This window comes from Takifugu rubripes, chromosome 19 (assembly GCF_901000725.2).
Source record: "Takifugu rubripes chromosome 19, fTakRub1.2, whole genome shotgun sequence".
Taxonomy (NCBI): Eukaryota; Metazoa; Chordata; class Actinopteri; order Tetraodontiformes; family Tetraodontidae; genus Takifugu; species Takifugu rubripes.
This window is the reverse complement of record NC_042303.1, coordinates 9,375,156-9,393,794: the sequence shown is the minus strand read 5'-3', so window position 1 is coordinate 9,393,794 and position 18,639 is coordinate 9,375,156. Positions and strand designations below refer to the sequence as shown.

General features: G+C 41.4%; 2 protein-coding genes across 2 annotated transcripts; one reads left to right on the top strand and one right to left on the bottom strand.

The window, feature by feature from the left end:
• Window positions 1-7: 7 nt before the first annotated feature.
• On the bottom strand, window positions 8-9,308 carry fkbp5 (FKBP prolyl isomerase 5). The gene is made up of 11 exons (XM_003973240.3): window positions 9,072-9,308; window positions 5,117-5,237; window positions 4,890-5,034; window positions 4,665-4,807; window positions 4,242-4,356; window positions 3,970-4,126; window positions 3,456-3,546; window positions 3,275-3,358; window positions 3,005-3,190; window positions 2,652-2,891; window positions 8-2,024 (listed from the first exon to the last, which is right to left on the bottom strand). Exons 1-11 carry the CDS (start codon window positions 9,140-9,142, stop codon window positions 1,938-1,940), a joined length of 1,440 nt encoding a protein of 479 aa, XP_003973289.2. The 5' UTR covers window positions 9,143-9,308; the 3' UTR covers window positions 8-1,937.
• Window positions 9,309-14,630: 5,322 nt separating this feature from the next.
• On the top strand, window positions 14,631-18,631 carry srsf3a (serine and arginine rich splicing factor 3a). The gene is made up of 7 exons (XM_011613898.2): window positions 14,631-14,782; window positions 15,383-15,439; window positions 15,698-15,905; window positions 15,991-16,125; window positions 17,847-17,885; window positions 17,968-18,054; window positions 18,128-18,631. The coding sequence occupies exons 2-7, from the start codon at window positions 15,433-15,435 to the stop codon at window positions 18,150-18,152; spliced, it is 501 nt and encodes a 166-aa protein (XP_011612200.1). The 5' UTR covers window positions 14,631-14,782; window positions 15,383-15,432; the 3' UTR covers window positions 18,153-18,631.
• The last annotated feature ends 8 nt before the right edge of the window (window positions 18,632-18,639 follow it).

The following is an 18,639-nucleotide window of genomic DNA, read 5'->3' as shown; positions in this document are numbered from 1 at the left end:
CAACCTGTCTCTTGAGATTATTTAATGCTTTTAAAGTGCAAATCTTTATATAAAGAAGACATGAACAAAGGTACCTCACTTTTTTTTCTGAAAATATTTCTTGTACATACAGTATAAATGCCGTGTTCCTGACTTGGATCAAATCTGCTTTACAGCGTCAGAATCTTTAGAAAACATGTAAACGTTTGGATGACTTCTCATCATTTCTAAAAAAAAAAAAACAATCCCAAAACACCTCTGGCAGATTACCAGACTATCCCATTTGGCTCGAGTCACTGCGCTCATTCATTGACATGATTTGGTAGTTGACAGTGAGGGATAAATATTTAGATTCTCAGGCTTCATACTTACAGATGAAAATACTTAGGCAGGTACAGCGTATCAAGCTGCCGGATGACATGGGCTGACATCAAACCATATTTACACAGTCACAGGGAATATTCAAGACAACGCCGGGTCTTTAAACATCAATGAATCTGTAGGAGACATTGTAACATTTCGTGGAGTGATAACAGTTGCATCATGGTTCACTGTATGATTGTTATCAGGGGGAAAATAGAAAAATGAGGAATTGGATGCAAAAGCAGGCCTAAAGTGCCATCTTTGATCATACGACATTCACTGAATGATAGCCTTTGTCACCTCGATGTCCTTCTGCTTACATCTTATGTAGGAGGTGAATAAGAAGAGGAGATGAGGGAAGGAATTGTCATGCCAGTTGTCGCAATCCTCCTTGATACAATGAACCGAACCAACACTGGACTGGATGGAAAGTTGCAGGTCTGGATAAAGAGTGTGACAGACAAACCTCTAATTTGCTTTTGAGTCAAATTTGAGGGTTTGCCTGCGTGATTTTAATTAGGTCTTCATTTATAATGAGAAGCCGTTCCACTTTTGTTATTTTATTAAAATAGCACCCACCTGGGTTTGGTACATATATAACATAATACATTATAGTGACATTTTAATGTAATAGAAATGTGTACACTAATGTTATAAGGTGTTGAGGAGGTGTTTCTATGAGTGCATTCAAATGTAGCGAGTTGACAATTTTTGCAAACACAATCGAACATCAAGCAAGTTCAGCAGAACTGCAAACACTGCAGGTGAGACTGTTCTGCACTCATCTACAGCCCAGAATGCCAGCTCAGTGTCTTTTTGGCAGACTTTTTAAAAAAAAAAACAATTTCACAAAGAGGGTGTTCATCCAGACTCATTCAAACCCACACACACACACACACACACACACACACACACACATACACTCATCTGTGATTCCTGTGTCCCTTCAGCTGCCCCTTCACTAAAGAATCCCTCACTCAGAGCCCGAAATCCATCTTGGCAGTCTGAAGCTCCGAGCAAATTAAAGGTCGATGCTTTCAGGTATTCTGAGCTCAGCTCGGCAGAGTGGCCGCTCAGTGCCCAACGGGGAGGACAGAGGCACCTTTTTCCCACTAAAAAGTCAATGTACCATTACCAGTGCGCAAGTTACGTCGAACTCTTTTGACTGATTGCAAGGTTTCAAGTCTGAATCCCCACAAACAGTGATGACACATGCATGTAGCTGCCCAAGAGAAAGAATTAAAACCGGGCTTCTATGCAGTTTGAGGTGGGGGAACAAGAAATGTGGAGGCACACTTCAGTTTTAAACAGCAGTGATCAACATGTAACTTTTTTTTAAAGAAATACATGAGTCAGGGTGTCTAACAGCATTTACTTGTCTGACCTCACTGATGGTGCAGTCTTGGTGGGGTCAAGACCTAGCAGCTGCAGGCTCTCTGTGACAGAAGAATTGCTGTTTGGTGCAAACATCCCTTTACCACACTGCTTTACATACAGGAATGGTCAAGTTCAGGCATGAGGACATTTGGATTTCTGTCTCTGACACCAGAGCATGGAAAAGCAAAATGTTTTCTCCACTTCAAGTGATGCCGCTGCTATGAGGAGCATTCCTGGCTCCTCCTCCTCCGTTTGAGGCTTATTTCGCCTTTAACGCCACTTTTCCTCTTCTTTCTCTTCCCAGTCTGTGGAAGAAGCAGGGAACACGAGTTCAGTGGACTGGTGATAAACACTTTATGCAAAGGTTTTTGAGCTTTTGTCAGGCTGCAAATTACATATATAATAATGGAAAACAACAGAAGTTTCTCTACATTTGAAAAATGTTTTCAGCAATAAAAATATATAACAGAAAAATATTCCAAAAATCAACACTAGATGTCAGAATAATCCAATTATGTATTTATGCAATAAATACAGCCAAATGATTTTATACTCTTGGCTGTACTCTTCCTTCACTAAAAATCAACTAAAAACAGATAATATTTGGAATCTTTCAGTTGCAGCATCAAAGATTTGGTTGTTTGGCATATATGTTTCAGATGGAAAACATCAGAAATTGTAATGCGTTTTGCCAGTACTGGTCCTCACAAAGATAGAAGTACTCTACCAAATTTAGCAGCACAAATGTTCTGTCAAACCAGTGAAGACATAGCTGCGGCAATCTGGGTGTGTGCACCTCCATATTTGGAAATGTTGGTGTTTTATTTTGAAATTCTATATACCTTTTCCCAATGTACTTCATATTTGCTTAATCGAAACAAGAACAAGAAAAGTCAAGTTTGCTGTTGTTAGCCATGAATGAGTTGACGGACCTTGGCATCCTGTTCTGCAAATTTCTGGAACATGTTGGCGTAAATCCTCTTATCCTGTTCGTGATGTTCCTTAATCTTATTCTGGCAAATGGCAATCTGAGCACGAGCTGCTCGGTTCGAGGTGTTTTTTTGCAACACTTGTTGAAAGTCTGTCATGGCCAGACTGAACTCATTCCGAAGGAGACGAGCTTTCCCGCGGCGGTACAAAGCCTTCTCGTTGTGCTCGTCCAGCTCAATAACCTTTCGCACATGCAGACACAGAGCAGCCGCGTTAACAGGAAGCCAAATAATTCTGAGGCAGAATCACAGTTAGATCCATGAAATGGTCCAACATCATGGGTCTTCCAAATCACCTTGTTGCAGTTCTCCACAACATGGGAAGGCTCTTTCATCCGCAGGTAGCACAACGCCAGATTGAGGTGAGATTTCAGCAGGAAGTCTTGGATCCTCTTCTGCTCTTCTGGCTTGGCACTACACTCCATTTCCAGCCAGGAAACGATGCGCTGGTACTGGATAACTGCCTGGAAGTGCCGTCCCGCCTGAGAGAGGAGGACACTACTGTTTACAGTTCATGTTAATCAAAAATGTAAAAAAAATCCCATCATTTTTCCAGAACAATGTACCTTAAAGTATTGATTCCCTTTAATCTTAACTTCAGCGGCCAGTTGTAACTTCTCATTTAAGTCCATTTCCCAGCATTCTTTAGCCTGGTGGAGACAGCTAATTAGTTGAGTGCAGATGGATTTCTTCTTTTGGAGGTTTGAATACGAACCAAAACGGAACCATGCTGAGAGCTGAACCCACCCTTTGAAAGTCTTTGAGAGTAACTTCATATTCCACGTCTTTGTTGGGGCCAATTTTAAACTCTGCTTTACCCTCACTTCCAAAGGCATACCTGTGTTAAAAGAAAAAACACAATGCCCTCAAACCTTCGGCCATCAGCAAAGCCCTTTAGCATCAGCTGCTATAGTACAGAAAAAGGGTAGAGACGTATCTTCTAATTACATTTCTGCCCATAGATGTAAACATGTCACTAGGTAACAATATGGAATGAGATAAGTCACTCGTTCATGGACCAACACCAAAATGTACTGGACATCATCCACAAATTTTGCCTCATGTTGATTATTATATGTGTCTAATCCTTCATTTCACAGATACGGTAATATACAGCATGTGTTTTCTCCTCATGCATTAAATCCTGCAGCTTTACACTGTATCTGTCAAACACAGACAGGGCAGGTCTGTAGGATGAAAGCGCTGAACCCTCTACATGGAAGAGACGGTTGAGGTTCGAAGGTTTTGTTCAGCGACTTACTTTGATTGTAGGTAAAGCAGGCAGCACTCTCCTTTCTGCATCTGGTCCATGGCTCGATCCACCCCGAAGGGAACGCCTTTGTCTTCAGCCTCGCCCACGACGAAGCTGACGTCCCTGCAGTCAAACAGTCTTCCACCACAGCTTCCCTCCAGGTGCACTGTGACGGCAAAAGCACGACACTGTTGCCCTCCATTGCCGCTTCATCCAGCCACCACAAGATCCACAATTTTTTGAAAAAAAATTTAAAAAAATTATTTGAAAACTTTTCTTACCGTGAACTTTAGCTCCCTCGTTGGGATTGGAGAAACCCTCCCCTTTGACCTTTATTCTTCGCAGGATGCCTCCATCGTTGGTGAGGCTTTCTGCATGGAAGTCGAGCAGCTCGATCTGTTTTGTTGTAAACGTGGATTTAGACGTTGTGCAGCACAGTTATATAAAACAAGATAAAACCCAAGGCTCTGTTTAACTTGGTGTTGGTGTGGGTGGAGGAAAAGACAATAGACAAAAGAAAAACAAGTAGGAGTGTCACATAATCAAATCACACTAATTAAAGAGAAACAATAGCTGCATACAGATGAGATACCAAACCCTTTCCGAGACCCTTCCAGATGACACAAAACCCTTATCCCATATCCCATATCGCTGATTTTTGTCATAAATGGATTAAAGCAGACTGTGTGACCTGGTGCACCCACCTCAAACACAACCGCAGAGTTGGGAGGTATTTTGTCCGGATTACCAGCGACACCGTAGGCGTACTCTGGTTTACAGAGGAACACGGCTACTTCTCCTCGCTCCATGGATGAAACCCCAACATCCCAGGCTTTCAGCACTTGTCCTGTGCATGAAATGCGAGTGAGACCTTTACTTGAACCATATCTTGGAATATTTCAGGAGGGTTTACAGCGCGAGCGGTTTACCCTTGCCGACATTGAAGCTAAAAGGCTCCTTGCGATCGTGAGTGCAGTCAAACTTCTTCCTGTTCAACAGCCTCCCAGTGTAATGGACGGTCACTTTGTCTCCGATCATTGGTCGGTCTCCAGCGTGTCCTAGACGCTTTACAATCTGTAGCGACAAGCGTCCATTTTAACAGAAGCTTTGAGGCTTTTTTCAAAAAACTGCATTTCAACGTCTGACTGAAAAGTACCTTGATGACCCCTTGGTCTTTATTGGGCGTCACATCGATGCCCTTCGCTGTAAACAGGGCCGTGGTGGACTGACCGTCCGGGGGCAGCTCCTGGTCTGTGGTCATGTCTGCGTGAGGAGAGCTGTCCGACACACATGCACACGATGTGATTACGCTGAGGAAAACTACATCATCACAAGTTCCAACTTCAGGTTCATATTTTGTTCTTTCTCATATAATCCCCTGTTGGTTAAAAACCCAGAACGGGTCATGAGCTGGGGTGCCCCTGAGCAAGGCGCCCATTGATCCTGGTGTGTGTGACTACTGGTTTGTAAAGAATGGGGGAGAGGTGACGTTCCCTGGTGTGTGTGACAATATTTCAGATCCTAATTCTTCTAATGTGTTGCTATTTGAAGACATCAGCCCAAGATTTACATGATAGGGATTTAAACTCTAAAGGTGGTCAACGATGTCAGCCATAGGAAGCATCACTTTCCACCAACAGACAAGACAGCTTTAATGGTCTCAGTGCCCATTTGAAACGATTTATCTGCTTAAATGGTGCAGCAAGATGTGAGCGAAGCCAGGTTCTAGTTTTAGGATTGGAACTATTTGATACTTCCCTGCCAGCCAGTTTTAATGGGTGTCAGTTGAATATTCATCAAATCGTAACTTACACAGAACAATGGGGCCTCATAGATGGGAAAGAGGGACTCAAGAGCACTAAAACAAAGAATGAACCATTCAAATATTGAAAACTTGCTAAAACAAAGTGGACGGAACTGACATAAACCTAAATTGTGACAGAATTATATTATGTTGACAGTATTTAATGATGGGATAAAAGCAGCTCTCATTTATTCTGTGGTGCTACAGAGCTAAGATAGTTATTCTTCTGACTCTGGGAACCAAAATTATAGAGAACTTTGTGGATTTGGTGGTTTTGTAACATACCAACAGTTGAAAGGCTCAAATGTTGAATATTTTTGACTCGTTTAGCACAAACAGGAACCAAAAAGGGAATTTGGGGCTCATTAAATAGTGTCTTTACGGTAATACAATAAAACATTTTGCACCCTCTGTCTTAAAGGTTCATCCAAAAGCTGAGTTCTAACAGCACTTATTAGTTTATACATTTTATAGTGTATATATATATATATGTTTATAGTGACTGCCAGAAACATCTAAACATATGAACAATATATCCGTGTTATTACACAGCCAATGGCATTATTAGAATAATAAATCCATGTGTAATAGCACACATTTTTGTTCATTTTTGTTGTGTGTGTGTTTCAGAGAAGAATCTTGGTCGCCCAAAAATAGATTAAAGCTGAGCCACTGCATGTCTAAACTTTAACTTATACCCTATTTATTGATGGGGAATCAAAGCTCACATGAACTTTTCATCTTTCCGGATGCTGTGGTTCTAAAATCGATTCTTTTTAGGGTCTTTTTCACCACATCTTCCAGCTTTTGCTACCATCGAATCGTAGATCTACATGAGATGTAGCAAACACAGACTGGGTGGGTCGATGTCACCCGATCAGGATGTCGGTGTCAGCGAGCGTCAACAATGGCAGCAATGTGACGATGAAGCTGCCAGTTGGCCACGTTAGGCATGCCAGCAAACACTGTTTGGCAATTATTAACCCGTGCCGGGACGTTAACACTTGCTAAAATGGCCTGAGCTCATCTGCTGTGGAACTCTGCTGGAATACTGAGGACTTTGTTACAAACAGAGATGTGCTGCATTGATACAAAATAACAACAAAACGTTGGAAACATCAAGTGAAACTGATGTTGTTACTGTTACAATTCAAGTCTTTCGAACCAAAGGGATCATTTTCAATAGGAGATAATATGAAAAAGAAGCATCGATTTTACTAACGAGCAGGATGCAAATTAACATGATCTCGGTCCAATTCTAAAAAACATAAACAACAATTCTGATAAACGCATTTGTAATGCCACTGGAGGTTGAAATGACTTTATTAGTTAACACAGCAATGCGGTGTTAACACTGGTATCACTTAAAAATCATATTTAAGTTGCTTATTCTTAATTTAAGTATTTAAAACATCAACATCTAGGCCTAATTGAGTTTGTGTTTGTTTGATTGACCTTTTCACAGTCCTTGTTTTTTAACCATCACAGATATAACCTAATTTGATTTAATTAGCTCAATTTAATGTGAAGAAATCCCTGTGTCCGGCTGAGCCAAAGAAGGATCTTAAGAACAACGAAAACTCTAGAAGACAAATATTTTTGACATTTGTTTCCACAAATATACATTCATCTAAACAATGAAAAACCACAGTCTAAGCAAAGATGATCACTGTTTGAACATAAATCCCCAGTGATTAACCAACTCGGGGGAAAAGCATTAACTATCAAAACTCAGCATTCCTGAAACATTAAAAATTACATCAAAATAGAATACTTGGAAATATAAGAGCTGTATTCATTTAGGCTATTTTGCTTAAAAGCATTAAAAGCCACAAATTGGCTGAATCTAAAATGTGTGCTAACACAGCAAATGAACAGCCCCTCTCTCTCTCCCTCTCTCAAATAAACTCAAATAATAAAATGTATAAATAAAATAAAAATCAAATTTAATGTTTAAAGAGCAGAAACTACTAAAACTTAATTTACTGTAATCTGCTATTCCAGTGCTTGCAAAAACAAAATCTGAAATAAAAGAAATAAAATTCTAAAGAACAATTCATTCACACAGAAAAAAACACACTTTTGGTTGAGCAATATTGCACACACTGCGTCCCCTCCCCAATCGACTGGACAAAACAGCACGGCCGCATTATTCAAGGAAAATAAAAATGAGCTGCAATTCAGATATTCCTGACATTTTAATTTGGAGGAGTTATCAACAGCTGAACATGCAAATTGGTGCAACATCCAAGAGCCTCCTGGCACTGATTCAAGCTGTTTCAAGCTGTGTTCTATTGTCTGATTCTGTCCTCTCTCCTTCCATCATCTTGAGCCATAATGTCAGCTGCATTGGAGATCCAGATATTTCACCTCATAACAGCCTACGGTAAATAAATTGGTCGTGTGTGTGTGTGTGTGTGTGTGTGTGTGTGTGTGTGTGTGTGTGTGTGTGTGTGTGTGTGTGTGTGTGTGCGTGTGTGTGTGCGTGTGTGTGTGTGTGTGTGTGTGTGTGTGTGTGTGTGTGTGTGTGTGAACACAATGTTCCTTCTATTCACGGTTAACCTGATGGTGTTCATCAATCTCTGAGCCTCTCACAAACAAATGCGGGGAAAAAAGCTGATTTTTCCGTTAATAGCAAGACTATTCTTAATCACCTGCCTGAAGCATAATATTCAATTAATTAAGGATAGTAATTCAATCAGATTTACAATTAAATCCCAAATCTTACAATTACATAAAGAAAACCAACATTTGTGCGTGGAGGCGTGAAATTCAGCTTGAGAGCGCATAAACATGCGGGATAAACATGATGCCATCTCTAACGTATGAATCAACAATAGTCCCTTCTCTAGTTTCATTGTGGCGTTCCAAATGACAAAAACGGGGATTTTTCTTCAACCATAAGTGTTTTACCGGTATCTCGGGCTTTTTTTTACCTCCTCTGCATTAATAAAGGGACCTAATTGGAAGCTCTGCGATGGTTACACAGTCCGCTACGGTTGCCAGTAACGCACAGCCCCATTGGCACACACTGTACTTGAGAGCGTGCACTTCTCAGAAGTGGGGTTACACAACCAGCCGTTTACGAAGGTACACCTGAACTCCATCTCCCCCTTTTTAAACCCCCCGTCCACCCGTCCCCATCTCAAGATCCAGCCCCCCACAAGTCTGGCAGCTTGACAGCGTCTCCAAATTTTGAAGCATTCGCACTGATGAATTCTTAGAGGGTTAATAACAATAAGCTGGTTAATAACAATAAGCTGGTTAATTAGCTCATCCATGTGGGGATGGATAAATGAAGACTCACATGATCTGCGCTGCCGAGGCTGAGGACTCTTCTGGGGAACTCAGCCGGTGTCCTCCGGTGCGTATTCTCATTCGGTGACTTTCGATCGGGTCCGGGTCCTGCTCACCTCATAACCCGGGTACTGACTGTTCCGTCCGCTCACTCACCGTGTTACCCTGTTTCTGCCCCCCTCTCTCTCTCTGTGTGTGTCTGTTTCTCTCTCTCTCTCTCTCTCTCTCTCTCTCTCTCTCTCTCTCTCTCTCTCTCTCTCTCTCTCTCTCTCTCTCTCTCTCTCTCTCCGTTTAACCCTTTCACCCCGTGCGCACGTACCGGTAAAGCAACCGCATGGAGCTGAAAAAGAAAGCGGCGGGGAGGGGAGGGGTGGTGTGTGTGTGTGTGTGTGTGCGTGTGTGTGTGTGCGTGTGTGTGTGTGTGTGTGTGTGTGTGTGTGTGTGTGTGTCCGAGCGCAGTTGTGGGAGGGCGTTTAGCGTAAAGAGGGGGGCAGGTCTTGGAAAGCGGCCACAAAGTAACACGATGTTCCGGCTGTACTGTAGCTGCTGTACCGCCGCCGCCGCCGCCGTGGAGAACACTGTGTTCCAGCAGACACCCTGACCTGTAACCCGTTCCGTGCCGAGTCAGGCGGGAACAGCCTGTACCGCATCAGGCTGTTCTCTGCGCTCAGCTGACAGCACAGCTCCACCAGCGCTTCTGGACACGCACGCACGCACACGCGCACACACTTTCCTTCCCTCTTACCGGCTACTTTTGATCATTTGACATTGTTCCACTTTATTGTCATTTTTACTGGGCTGACTTCATTTGCCCTCCTCTGCCAAGCCAGTGCCGACCGCTGTGCTGTTAACGGTGCATAAAATTATCTCCCCGTTCTCAAGTATTCACCACCATAAACGCGTGAATAGAAAACAAACTCTTTGAGGCTAAACGAAGTCAATGTGATATGAAACCCATCATGTCACCTATTTCACCCTTTTTTGTTAAGAACAGCATGTGATGTCTTTTTGATTCATCCTCATTTATCTTGTATTTGCATGTACCCCCACATGAACACATCTGCCATTTTAATCGTATTTCTAATAGCTTATTAATTATTTTCACATTAGGTTTAATCTGCTCACTCCATCTTGTAATACCTAAAATAGTCTATGTGTAATTATAAATATTTGCAAATATGTACGTTACAGCTTTTTTTGTGTGTGCAATGCAAAAGAAGTGTTCAAAAGATAGACCTGGCATTTTCCCAAGGTCTCTCTTTTAAGTTCATGTGATCAAGTTAACTCCTTTTTTATGGGATGGGAGTTGTTCCTTTGTCATCGTTGACCCTAAACCTTTAAAAGCACCCCTGCACACACACAAACGTGCGCACGCATACACACACACACACTCACACACACACACACACTAGGGCTACACCTTTACATATGTTTATCTGTCCTCCTAGTATTTTAAACATGCACTGCTGTCATCCTGCCTTTTGTTCCATTCCTCCTCTTTTATCTCGGTGTACTTTCCACCCGGCGTGTTGCACAACATGTCAGTCGGCCATTGTTGCTGCAGTCAATTCTGGACTTCACGTGCTTTATTTGTGAGAGGTGCCTGCAGAATCTAAATAAAACAGTGGTGGTACTTAGAAGGATCTCCTTCCAGTCCTCCTGGCATGTTTTAAAATGACTTCCTGTGTTTGCACAGTGCTTGGCATTGGCAGTAATATCACCTGCGTGTAAGCAACCAACACCCAGACTAAACACACTTAAGTCGATGCACAGAGTGAAGAAGCAAAGATAAAGAAAAAGACACACGGAGACAGAAAGTCTCTGGACTGAAGCTCATTATGTCAGCACAGGCTGTAATATAAAAGAAATTACAATATTATGTTGAGTCCTGGTGCGGGCGTTGGAGATTGGTGCCTTGTGATCAGTTAAGGGTTTTATTGAAGGTTATGCGGGAGTTTATGTCTGGCCACCGTGCTGGCAGACAGGAAGGAGTAAGGTGATCCCATGAACCAAAGGTGACTTAATGCCTGTTTCTGTAAGATGTTTAAAGATCTCCAGACAGAAATGACACATTTATACACGCTCATCTTTGGACTTTTCCCATTTAAACCTTTGCCTGAAGCATGTATTTAGAAGCGGGGATTTGTTTAAAACAAATAGCCCAAATGGCTCAAACTAAATAAAGAATCATTTGGGTTTTTTTAAATCACTAACCTTGCTGAAAGTTGAAGGTCTTTGCTAGTTAAGGGAACAGCTGTAAACATCGACCTCAAGAATTCAAGATTTTCAGACCTAAAAATCCTAAAAGATTTTTTTTAAAGTTGTCATTTAAAAAAAACCAAAAAACAACCTGGGCATTTGATCATTGGGCCACATGTTTCCTTCATACCCTGTTGCTCTCTGAGAGGATACATCTGTCTGAATGAGTGTCACTGAGGTAGCAGAAGCAGGCGGGTGAGTTCACCCAGGGATACACGCTGCACAGTCATCAGGAAGTGAAACAGAACAGAATGTGCTGTTCTAATCTGATTGAAAAACACTACTCGGAGAGGAGGCGTGCCCATACGTGCACTCACACACACACACACACACACACACACACACAGACAGACACAGACATCTGCACACGCACAACAAAAGATGTTTCATTGAACAGTTTTAAAAGGATCATCCAGAGGGGTATTCCTAAAGAAAACAAACAGAGCTTAAGTCTTCATGCTGCTATTTAAAACCCGGGTGGCGTGGACGAGGGCAGGGACACACTCACACTAACCAAACATGCGCACAGCCCTGAAATTAGAGGCGAGGAACATAATGCCCTTTGTTTGTGTTCTAGGCATCCGTGTTACGTACATGGGAGTAATCTCCTGACCGTTCCCTTTTATCCCTGAACTATTGCACCCTGAAGCAAGCGTCCTTCCCTGGGTCCCCCAAACACGCAATCAGACCTTGTTTTGTTTTTTGATTCAGCTAAAACTTTAAAGGACATTTGATGCACATTATCTCCAAAGATTATGTGCACGAGCTGTTGAGTTTCAAATATTATTTGTTTTCAACTTTTAAACTTTTCGCTGGGTTGTTTTAAAGTTCCTGAATGCGTCATCAGTTGGAGCCATAATTAATTAACATGCACTCATATTCATTATCTGAAGGATTTTCATTGAATTAAATACATTTATTTCAGCATCATGTTAGCTGCTTTTGGCTGATGCTTGCATTTTGACTTCCCCCGCACTTCAGTGGGAGTCAGGCGCCTGACCGCCGGTTTATAATGCAGGATGGGGACGCAGTAAAAACTAAAGACTGCAAAGTTCCACCTCTTCAGGTCTTTTTGATCAAATTTTGGGTTGGGTTGAGAGGAAATTTTTATTCATTTATGTGCATTTCTGTCCATCCAAACAGGGAGAACACAGTGAACCGATGATGCTGAAATTGTCCACTTCAGAACCCAGATTCGTTCTTCTCCTCGATGTTGTTTCATGACATCATTTTATCAGAAATATTTCACAGAGCTTCTTAAAGTGAAGCTGTGAGCAAGGAAATACAGTATACTCTGAATATGAAACATCCTGTAGAGGAAACAATTCCCAAAGAATTCCTTATAGCACATAAGATATTTGTTGCCATGGTGATGTGTAAACCCACATTCTCAAATTACACTTATGTTTCTTCTATAAAACTCACAGACATCACCAGATTCAGAACCAAGCCTGGATATTTATCCTGGCTTGCCAATTAAGTCATCACACAAATAATATATATGTTATAGCACTGTAATAACTGTGTGTGCAAACTCCAGACAAAATAAGCTATGACAGACAGCTATGTCAGCATGAAATTAAAAACCTATATATAGTACATTTAGAAACACTCAAAGAGTGCAGAGTCAGGGGTCAGAGAGGTTAGACCACTGATAATCCCATCAATCCCCAAGTGTCCCTCTGTTCAGAAAGGAACATTCAGTAACACCTACTCCCATCCTTTGCACGTCGCTGATGTTGTTTGTCTTGGCTTACGTCCTTCTTCTGAGTTATATGAAATTTGTTATTCAATATTTTATTGTACATACATTGGCTGCAACACCAGAAGGGGCGACAGGTCCAGAAGATGTGTCGGTCCCACTATGAGTAGTTTGAAGACGTTCACAGGCCTGTCAACAGAGACACACTGGTTGTATCTAAAAGAGCTGCACTAATAATAGGTAGACCGTCCTTAAGCTGCTTAGCTGGGGTGGGGTCTAACATCCCAGACATGTTACCAGCCCCACTGACGGAAGTGTTCCTGAAAGTTTAGATAGTATCTGGTCATAATCTGCCCAGAGCTCCATGTAAGAAGACAGAAGGTGACTAATGATGAGTGGGATGTTACAGTTCAATAAGTTCATGAATTTGTAGGAGGGAATGCACAGCTCAACACAGCTACACTGTTTGTTCCAGTCTTCCTGCATTGAAGTGAACTCAGCCACAGCTTTGCAAAACTCATACTAGCAGATTTATTGGTTACTTTTCCAGACAAAGCCACACGTTTCCTGCACAGAGCCACTGCATGTTGATTCCTGATGTCCTCCAACGTGCACCTGCACTAGTGTCAAGTAGGTGTTTAATTTGGGAGGATGCAAGCCTACCACAGATCTGTTCTATCAGAGTTATTAAATTCAGAATTAACGCCTTGATTTATTAAAACGTAAAAGAGGAGTTCTAAGGACTAATAGACATGGCTACAGCAACCATTATTTAACAATAATAGATACTTCATAATCAGCCCCAATGCTATTAAACACGTGCGACTAAAACAGCAAGCATGTTGGCCCTGATGAATCATTATCAATATTCCTAGGTCACCTATAAGGATTTGATTACTAGGTTCAGTGACTTAATTTAATAAAATGACCAGGGAGATCAGCGTACTGTATAGTCTTCCCTATTGGTGTGAAAAAGTCAAGTTTAAAGATGTTTTGGTGATTTTAGATTTATGATAGGGTAATAGAGATTGGAATACCAACTACTCCTCCATCTTAGCCAGTGTCTATGAATATTAATCAACTTTTTGAGTGGTTAATATGCTGATCATAACAAAATTGAATTATGACCTAAGCAATACAGGCCTGATAAATACATTAAGTTGTTTGCTGGAACGCCTCTTTTCCAATTGAAAGACTAAATTTGATGCTGATATAATTTAAAGCTTTCATTAGATTTAGCTTCTTCTTTTTTGGATGTTTTATTTATGGAATTAAAACTGCCTGAATGATTTTGGCTTTTGGCTTATGTATAACATAAAGGGCTAAAATATTTAAGTATGTCAAATAAGTGCATATTTATTCGTCTCAAACTTGAACAATGTATCCTATTTTCTCAACGAACAGACTTTGTCAGCGTTCTGGTGTATTGACGTGTTCTATCTAATGTACTGCTCTTCCTACTCCCATACAGTAGGTGGCAGTGTAGAAGATTGGAACGAACCATCTCCGCGTCAGTTCTTTCCTCGGAATAACAACGTTATGTCCCGCCCTACTCTGCGTGTGATTGGCCAGCTCTGTTTGCTTCCTGTCTTTTAACCTAAGTCTGCGTGCTGCCATTGGTTCAGCTTGAATAAGGCGCCTTGAATCGTTGTCATCCTGGGGGGGCAAAAAAGCTATCGCTATCGAGAGAAGCTAGCAGCTAAGCCAGGTGGCGTGTACCCTGCTACAAAGAATTTGTAAAATCGAAGCCAATAAAAAAGGTAATTATACTGTCCTTGAGCGATTTGCTCCAATTTTATGAAAGGCATTCCACTTTTTTGTGTGTGTTGAGTTAACTTTGAAATAGATATTTTCCCCCTGCTTTCTCATGTTGGATGCGTAAAGGAAATGTTGCTGCGCGGTTGTAGCTAATTTAGCATTCGCGTTCAGAGGCATGCAAGCTTGAATAATGTCTGTATCCATGTTTTATAGTTTTGCAAGTACAAATGCAACGTTACTACGATCAATGTGCAAATTTAGTGATTAGCGCTTAGAAACGGGGATATACCCAACTAAGATTATTCATATTCCCTTGTTCAGCTAGCCGACTCATGCTATCCAGCAATTACGTTAGCAGTTAGCAGCTAAGTAACAGGTTTATTGGCCCGCACATCATACTCGAATGGTTGTGCTATCGATGTGCATCGGCTGTATTAGATTAAAAGGTCTTGCAGGATCTCAAAATGTCTTTTAATGTTAGCGAGACAAGCTAATTTCAAGGCATGGACAGTCGAACGCCGGCAAAGGATTCCCTCTCTGGATCAAATGTCCCACGGTGAAATGGAGCCATAACTAACTGTTTGTCTCTCTTTATTTTTTAGCCAAACGCATTTGAAGGGGAAACAAACATAACGTCTTCGAAACGATTGAAATGGGAGGTTTGTCAAGATTTGTCCCTATTTTGCTGCTCCTCAACAATTTTCCAATAACGCCTCTTAAGGCGGCCCAAATGAGCTTGCTCACATCAATTCTACGTGCACATTTTGCTTTTGCCATATTAGAGATTAAGTGTAGTGCACGTAAACACAGTCACAACAGCAGACAAAGAAACAAATTGTGGTTTTATGTAGGTTGAGCTTTTCTAAATGATAGAAATATTTAATTTCCATTCGTGCATTCTTGTCTGTCTTTTCCAGATCCTCTTCACAGAGACTGTCCCCTTGACTGTAAGGTTTACGTTGGTAATCTCGGGAACAATGGAAACAAGACAGAGTTAGAAAGAGCGTTCGGGTACTATGGTCCTTTGAGAAGTGTGTGGGTTGCCCGAAATCCCCCAGGATTTGCTTTTGTTGAGTTTGAAGATCCCAGGGATGCATCTGATGCCGTGAGGGAACTAGACGGAAGGTGATGTTCTTTATTTACGTTGTTACTTTTGTAACTGCGAAACGCAATGCCTTCCCTGCTCATGTAGTATCTTTATGTTATTTAGGACAATGTGTGGTTGTCGAGTGCGTGTTGAATTGTCCACTGGCGAGAAACGCTCTAGAAGCCGTGGTCCCCCACCGTCCTGGAGTAGACGCCCTCGGGATGATTATAGGCGGCGCAGTCCTCCAGTCAGACGCAGGTCTGTATTTTTGGTTTTTTAGACGATATGCTTATTCATTTGGAAAATGTTTTTCTGATTTCAAACCCATTGATACCTTTTTCTAACTTGATTGCAAAGCCTAGTAGGAGGAGCTTCTTAATTCTGGTCACTGTAGCCTAAAGGTAATTCAGTATATCTGCTGCTGTGGACCATGTTGGTAAAATGGCTGAACGTAGACATCGGAATATCCCTAGGACAATTGGTAATCTCAGGGAATTTTTCTCATTTTAGGATTCATCCTGTTAGCAAGTAACAAAAATAAGTCGCATCAGCTTTTTGCCTGTGAACTAAGTTCTAACATAGTGATGTTTTACAGGAGCATATAAGTAAAACTCCATCACCAAACGTATATTTTATTAGGTGCTTTCTTGAATTACCTACTGCAGGTGTAAGATTTGTTTCTCTCTGAGTTCAGTTGCCGTTTATTAATAAAACTGAACCCCGTTGCAGCGTCACCACCACGCTTCTCACCATCTGAGTCAGTCAACTAGTCCTCTTTCAGCATCATGTGACTGCTGACCAGCGAGCCCCAATCAGCTTGACTGGTGTTGTCACATGACCAAGGCGCACCGCCAGTCGTCAGGTTCCACCAACCTTTTGGTTCCTGAGCATGCAGTTCCAAGCATCCTCCTCTTCTTCCTCCAACCTTAACCCAATCAACAGCGGTCCACTTCACATTATCCACCAATCAGCGCCTTTACTCTTTATATTCTCCACACAACTACTGTATCATCGGGGAACAGCCGTTGGCTTACATCCCTTCACATCCTCCCCTCAAAAAGGGCAGGGAAAATCTACAACTACCCCTTCCAACCAGCCACCAGGCAACTTCATATCTCCAACATTTGCATCATGTGGCAAATCCTCTCTGCAATTCGACCTCCCTCACCATCAGTCTGGCTTCCTTGCGTCATTTCTATCTTGCCCAAATCCCCCAAAATAGTAAGTTCCTTTTATCCTGCTCTTTGTAGTTTTTATTCTTTATCTTTTAAAGCTGCTTGAGATTTGCAGTTTACAGTTTCAGCAGCTGCAAAAATGTAAAGCTCAAAAGTTGTGGTCAAGGGAGTTTCCGCTCACCGTTTGATATTCATTTACAAAAGTTGTTGGATGGTTACGTCATAATCACGCTAGAGGGCATCGTCATGACTTGGCATTAAGCTTTTATTTATGCATCGATCTGGTGTGGATAGGGACCCACAATCTGTGGACGACCAGTGTGATGGACCTGCTCTGCAGATTAATTCTGAAATTAAACAAATGACAGCCTGAAATATGATAATGTGAAGAGCAAACGAAAGACATTTTTTTCTGGGTTTTCACCGAGTTGTAGTTGCACGCTGCCTCAAAGCGATTGGCTGAATGACGAGCCTGGTCAACCAGGGGCCAAAGATGAATAAATGATCTTTGCACTCTCTGTATAGATCCGTTACTGTTGGGATATTGATTAGTATGCAGAGACGGGCAGCCCTTAATGTCGAGCCATGATGATCTCTGTATGTTAATCGATTGGTGCTGATTGGACACTTTTCTGTCGATAAGGTTTCAATTGAAACTAAAAGCAACCAGGAACTACGTGTAACCACGTTTCCTCGTGTGTCTCTACGGATCATGAATATCAAAGGTGGCATTAAAAAGAGGGGGGCTGAGTTCACTCTGGTAATGTTTTTATCTGATTTCTCTAAACTTCACCTGCACTGCAGATCGCCGAGGAGGAGGAGCCTCAGCCGCAGTCGCTCCAGGTATGAACATCTGTTGCTATATTTGTTGAAAACGGACGAGGAATCCTCTTGTTTTTGAGTTTAACTTTTGTTTCCCACTTAGGTCTCTTTCAAGAGATAGGCGCAGATATAGGTCTCTGTCCAAAGAGAAGAATAACAGGCGTTCTAGATCTTTGTCCCGGTCAAGGAGGTACTTAATTCTTCCCTTTTTTTAAATGATTAAACATCAAATATTTTGTTCTAACCTGCTTTTTTCATTTCAGTCGTTCGCCGTCTTATAGGAAATGAAGACGTTCTACAGGATCCTGCTATGTGAAATTTTTAGTCATGTTTTCTTTTTTAAATTGACAGCTGACTGTTGGCTTTGTTAGTAGATGTTGTGTAATAGCAGTCTGAACTGGCATCAAAGGATCTGAAATAGTTTTTTTTTTCCTTTTTTGAATTACTATAAATCAAAACCAGTTCCCTAACCCTGCATGTGTAGAAATGAATGTTAAATTTAGTTTTACATTGCTTTTTTTGTTTTTTAAAACCATTGAATTAAAGTTCAGTGTCTCTGGTAATTTTTTTTTTTTTTTTTTTTTTTTTTTTTTTTTTTTTTTTTTACAATTTTATTTTTAGTTGTTGCTTGATTCTTCCATGAGAAGTCCGTTACTGAGCTTCACCATCTTGCTTGTGAAACAGACTTCCTCCACTAAACTCCGGTCTCTGTTTGGAGCTCATTCGGTTTAACGACTTAATAAATGTTTTTTCCAATTAGTATTTTACCACACGC

Coding starts and splice junctions, on each gene's coding strand:
- fkbp5 (XM_003973240.3), bottom strand. CDS start 9,142: ATGAGAATACGCACCGGAGGACACCGGCTGAGTTCCCCAGAAGAGTCC. Junction 5,035..5,116: donor AAGACCAAGGGGTCATCAAG/GTACTTTTCAGT, acceptor TTGTCGCTACAG/ATTGTAAAGCGTCTAGGACA. Junction 3,547..3,969: donor CTGCTTTACCTACAATCAAA/GTAAGTCGCTGA, acceptor CTTTTAACACAG/GTATGCCTTTGGAAGTGAGG.
- srsf3a (XM_011613898.2), top strand. Junction 16,126..17,846: donor AGTCCTCCAGTCAGACGCAG/GTCTGTATTTTT, acceptor CCTGCACTGCAG/ATCGCCGAGGAGGAGGAGCC. Junction 18,055..18,127: donor TCTTTGTCCCGGTCAAGGAG/GTACTTAATTCT, acceptor TTTTCATTTCAG/TCGTTCGCCGTCTTATAGGA.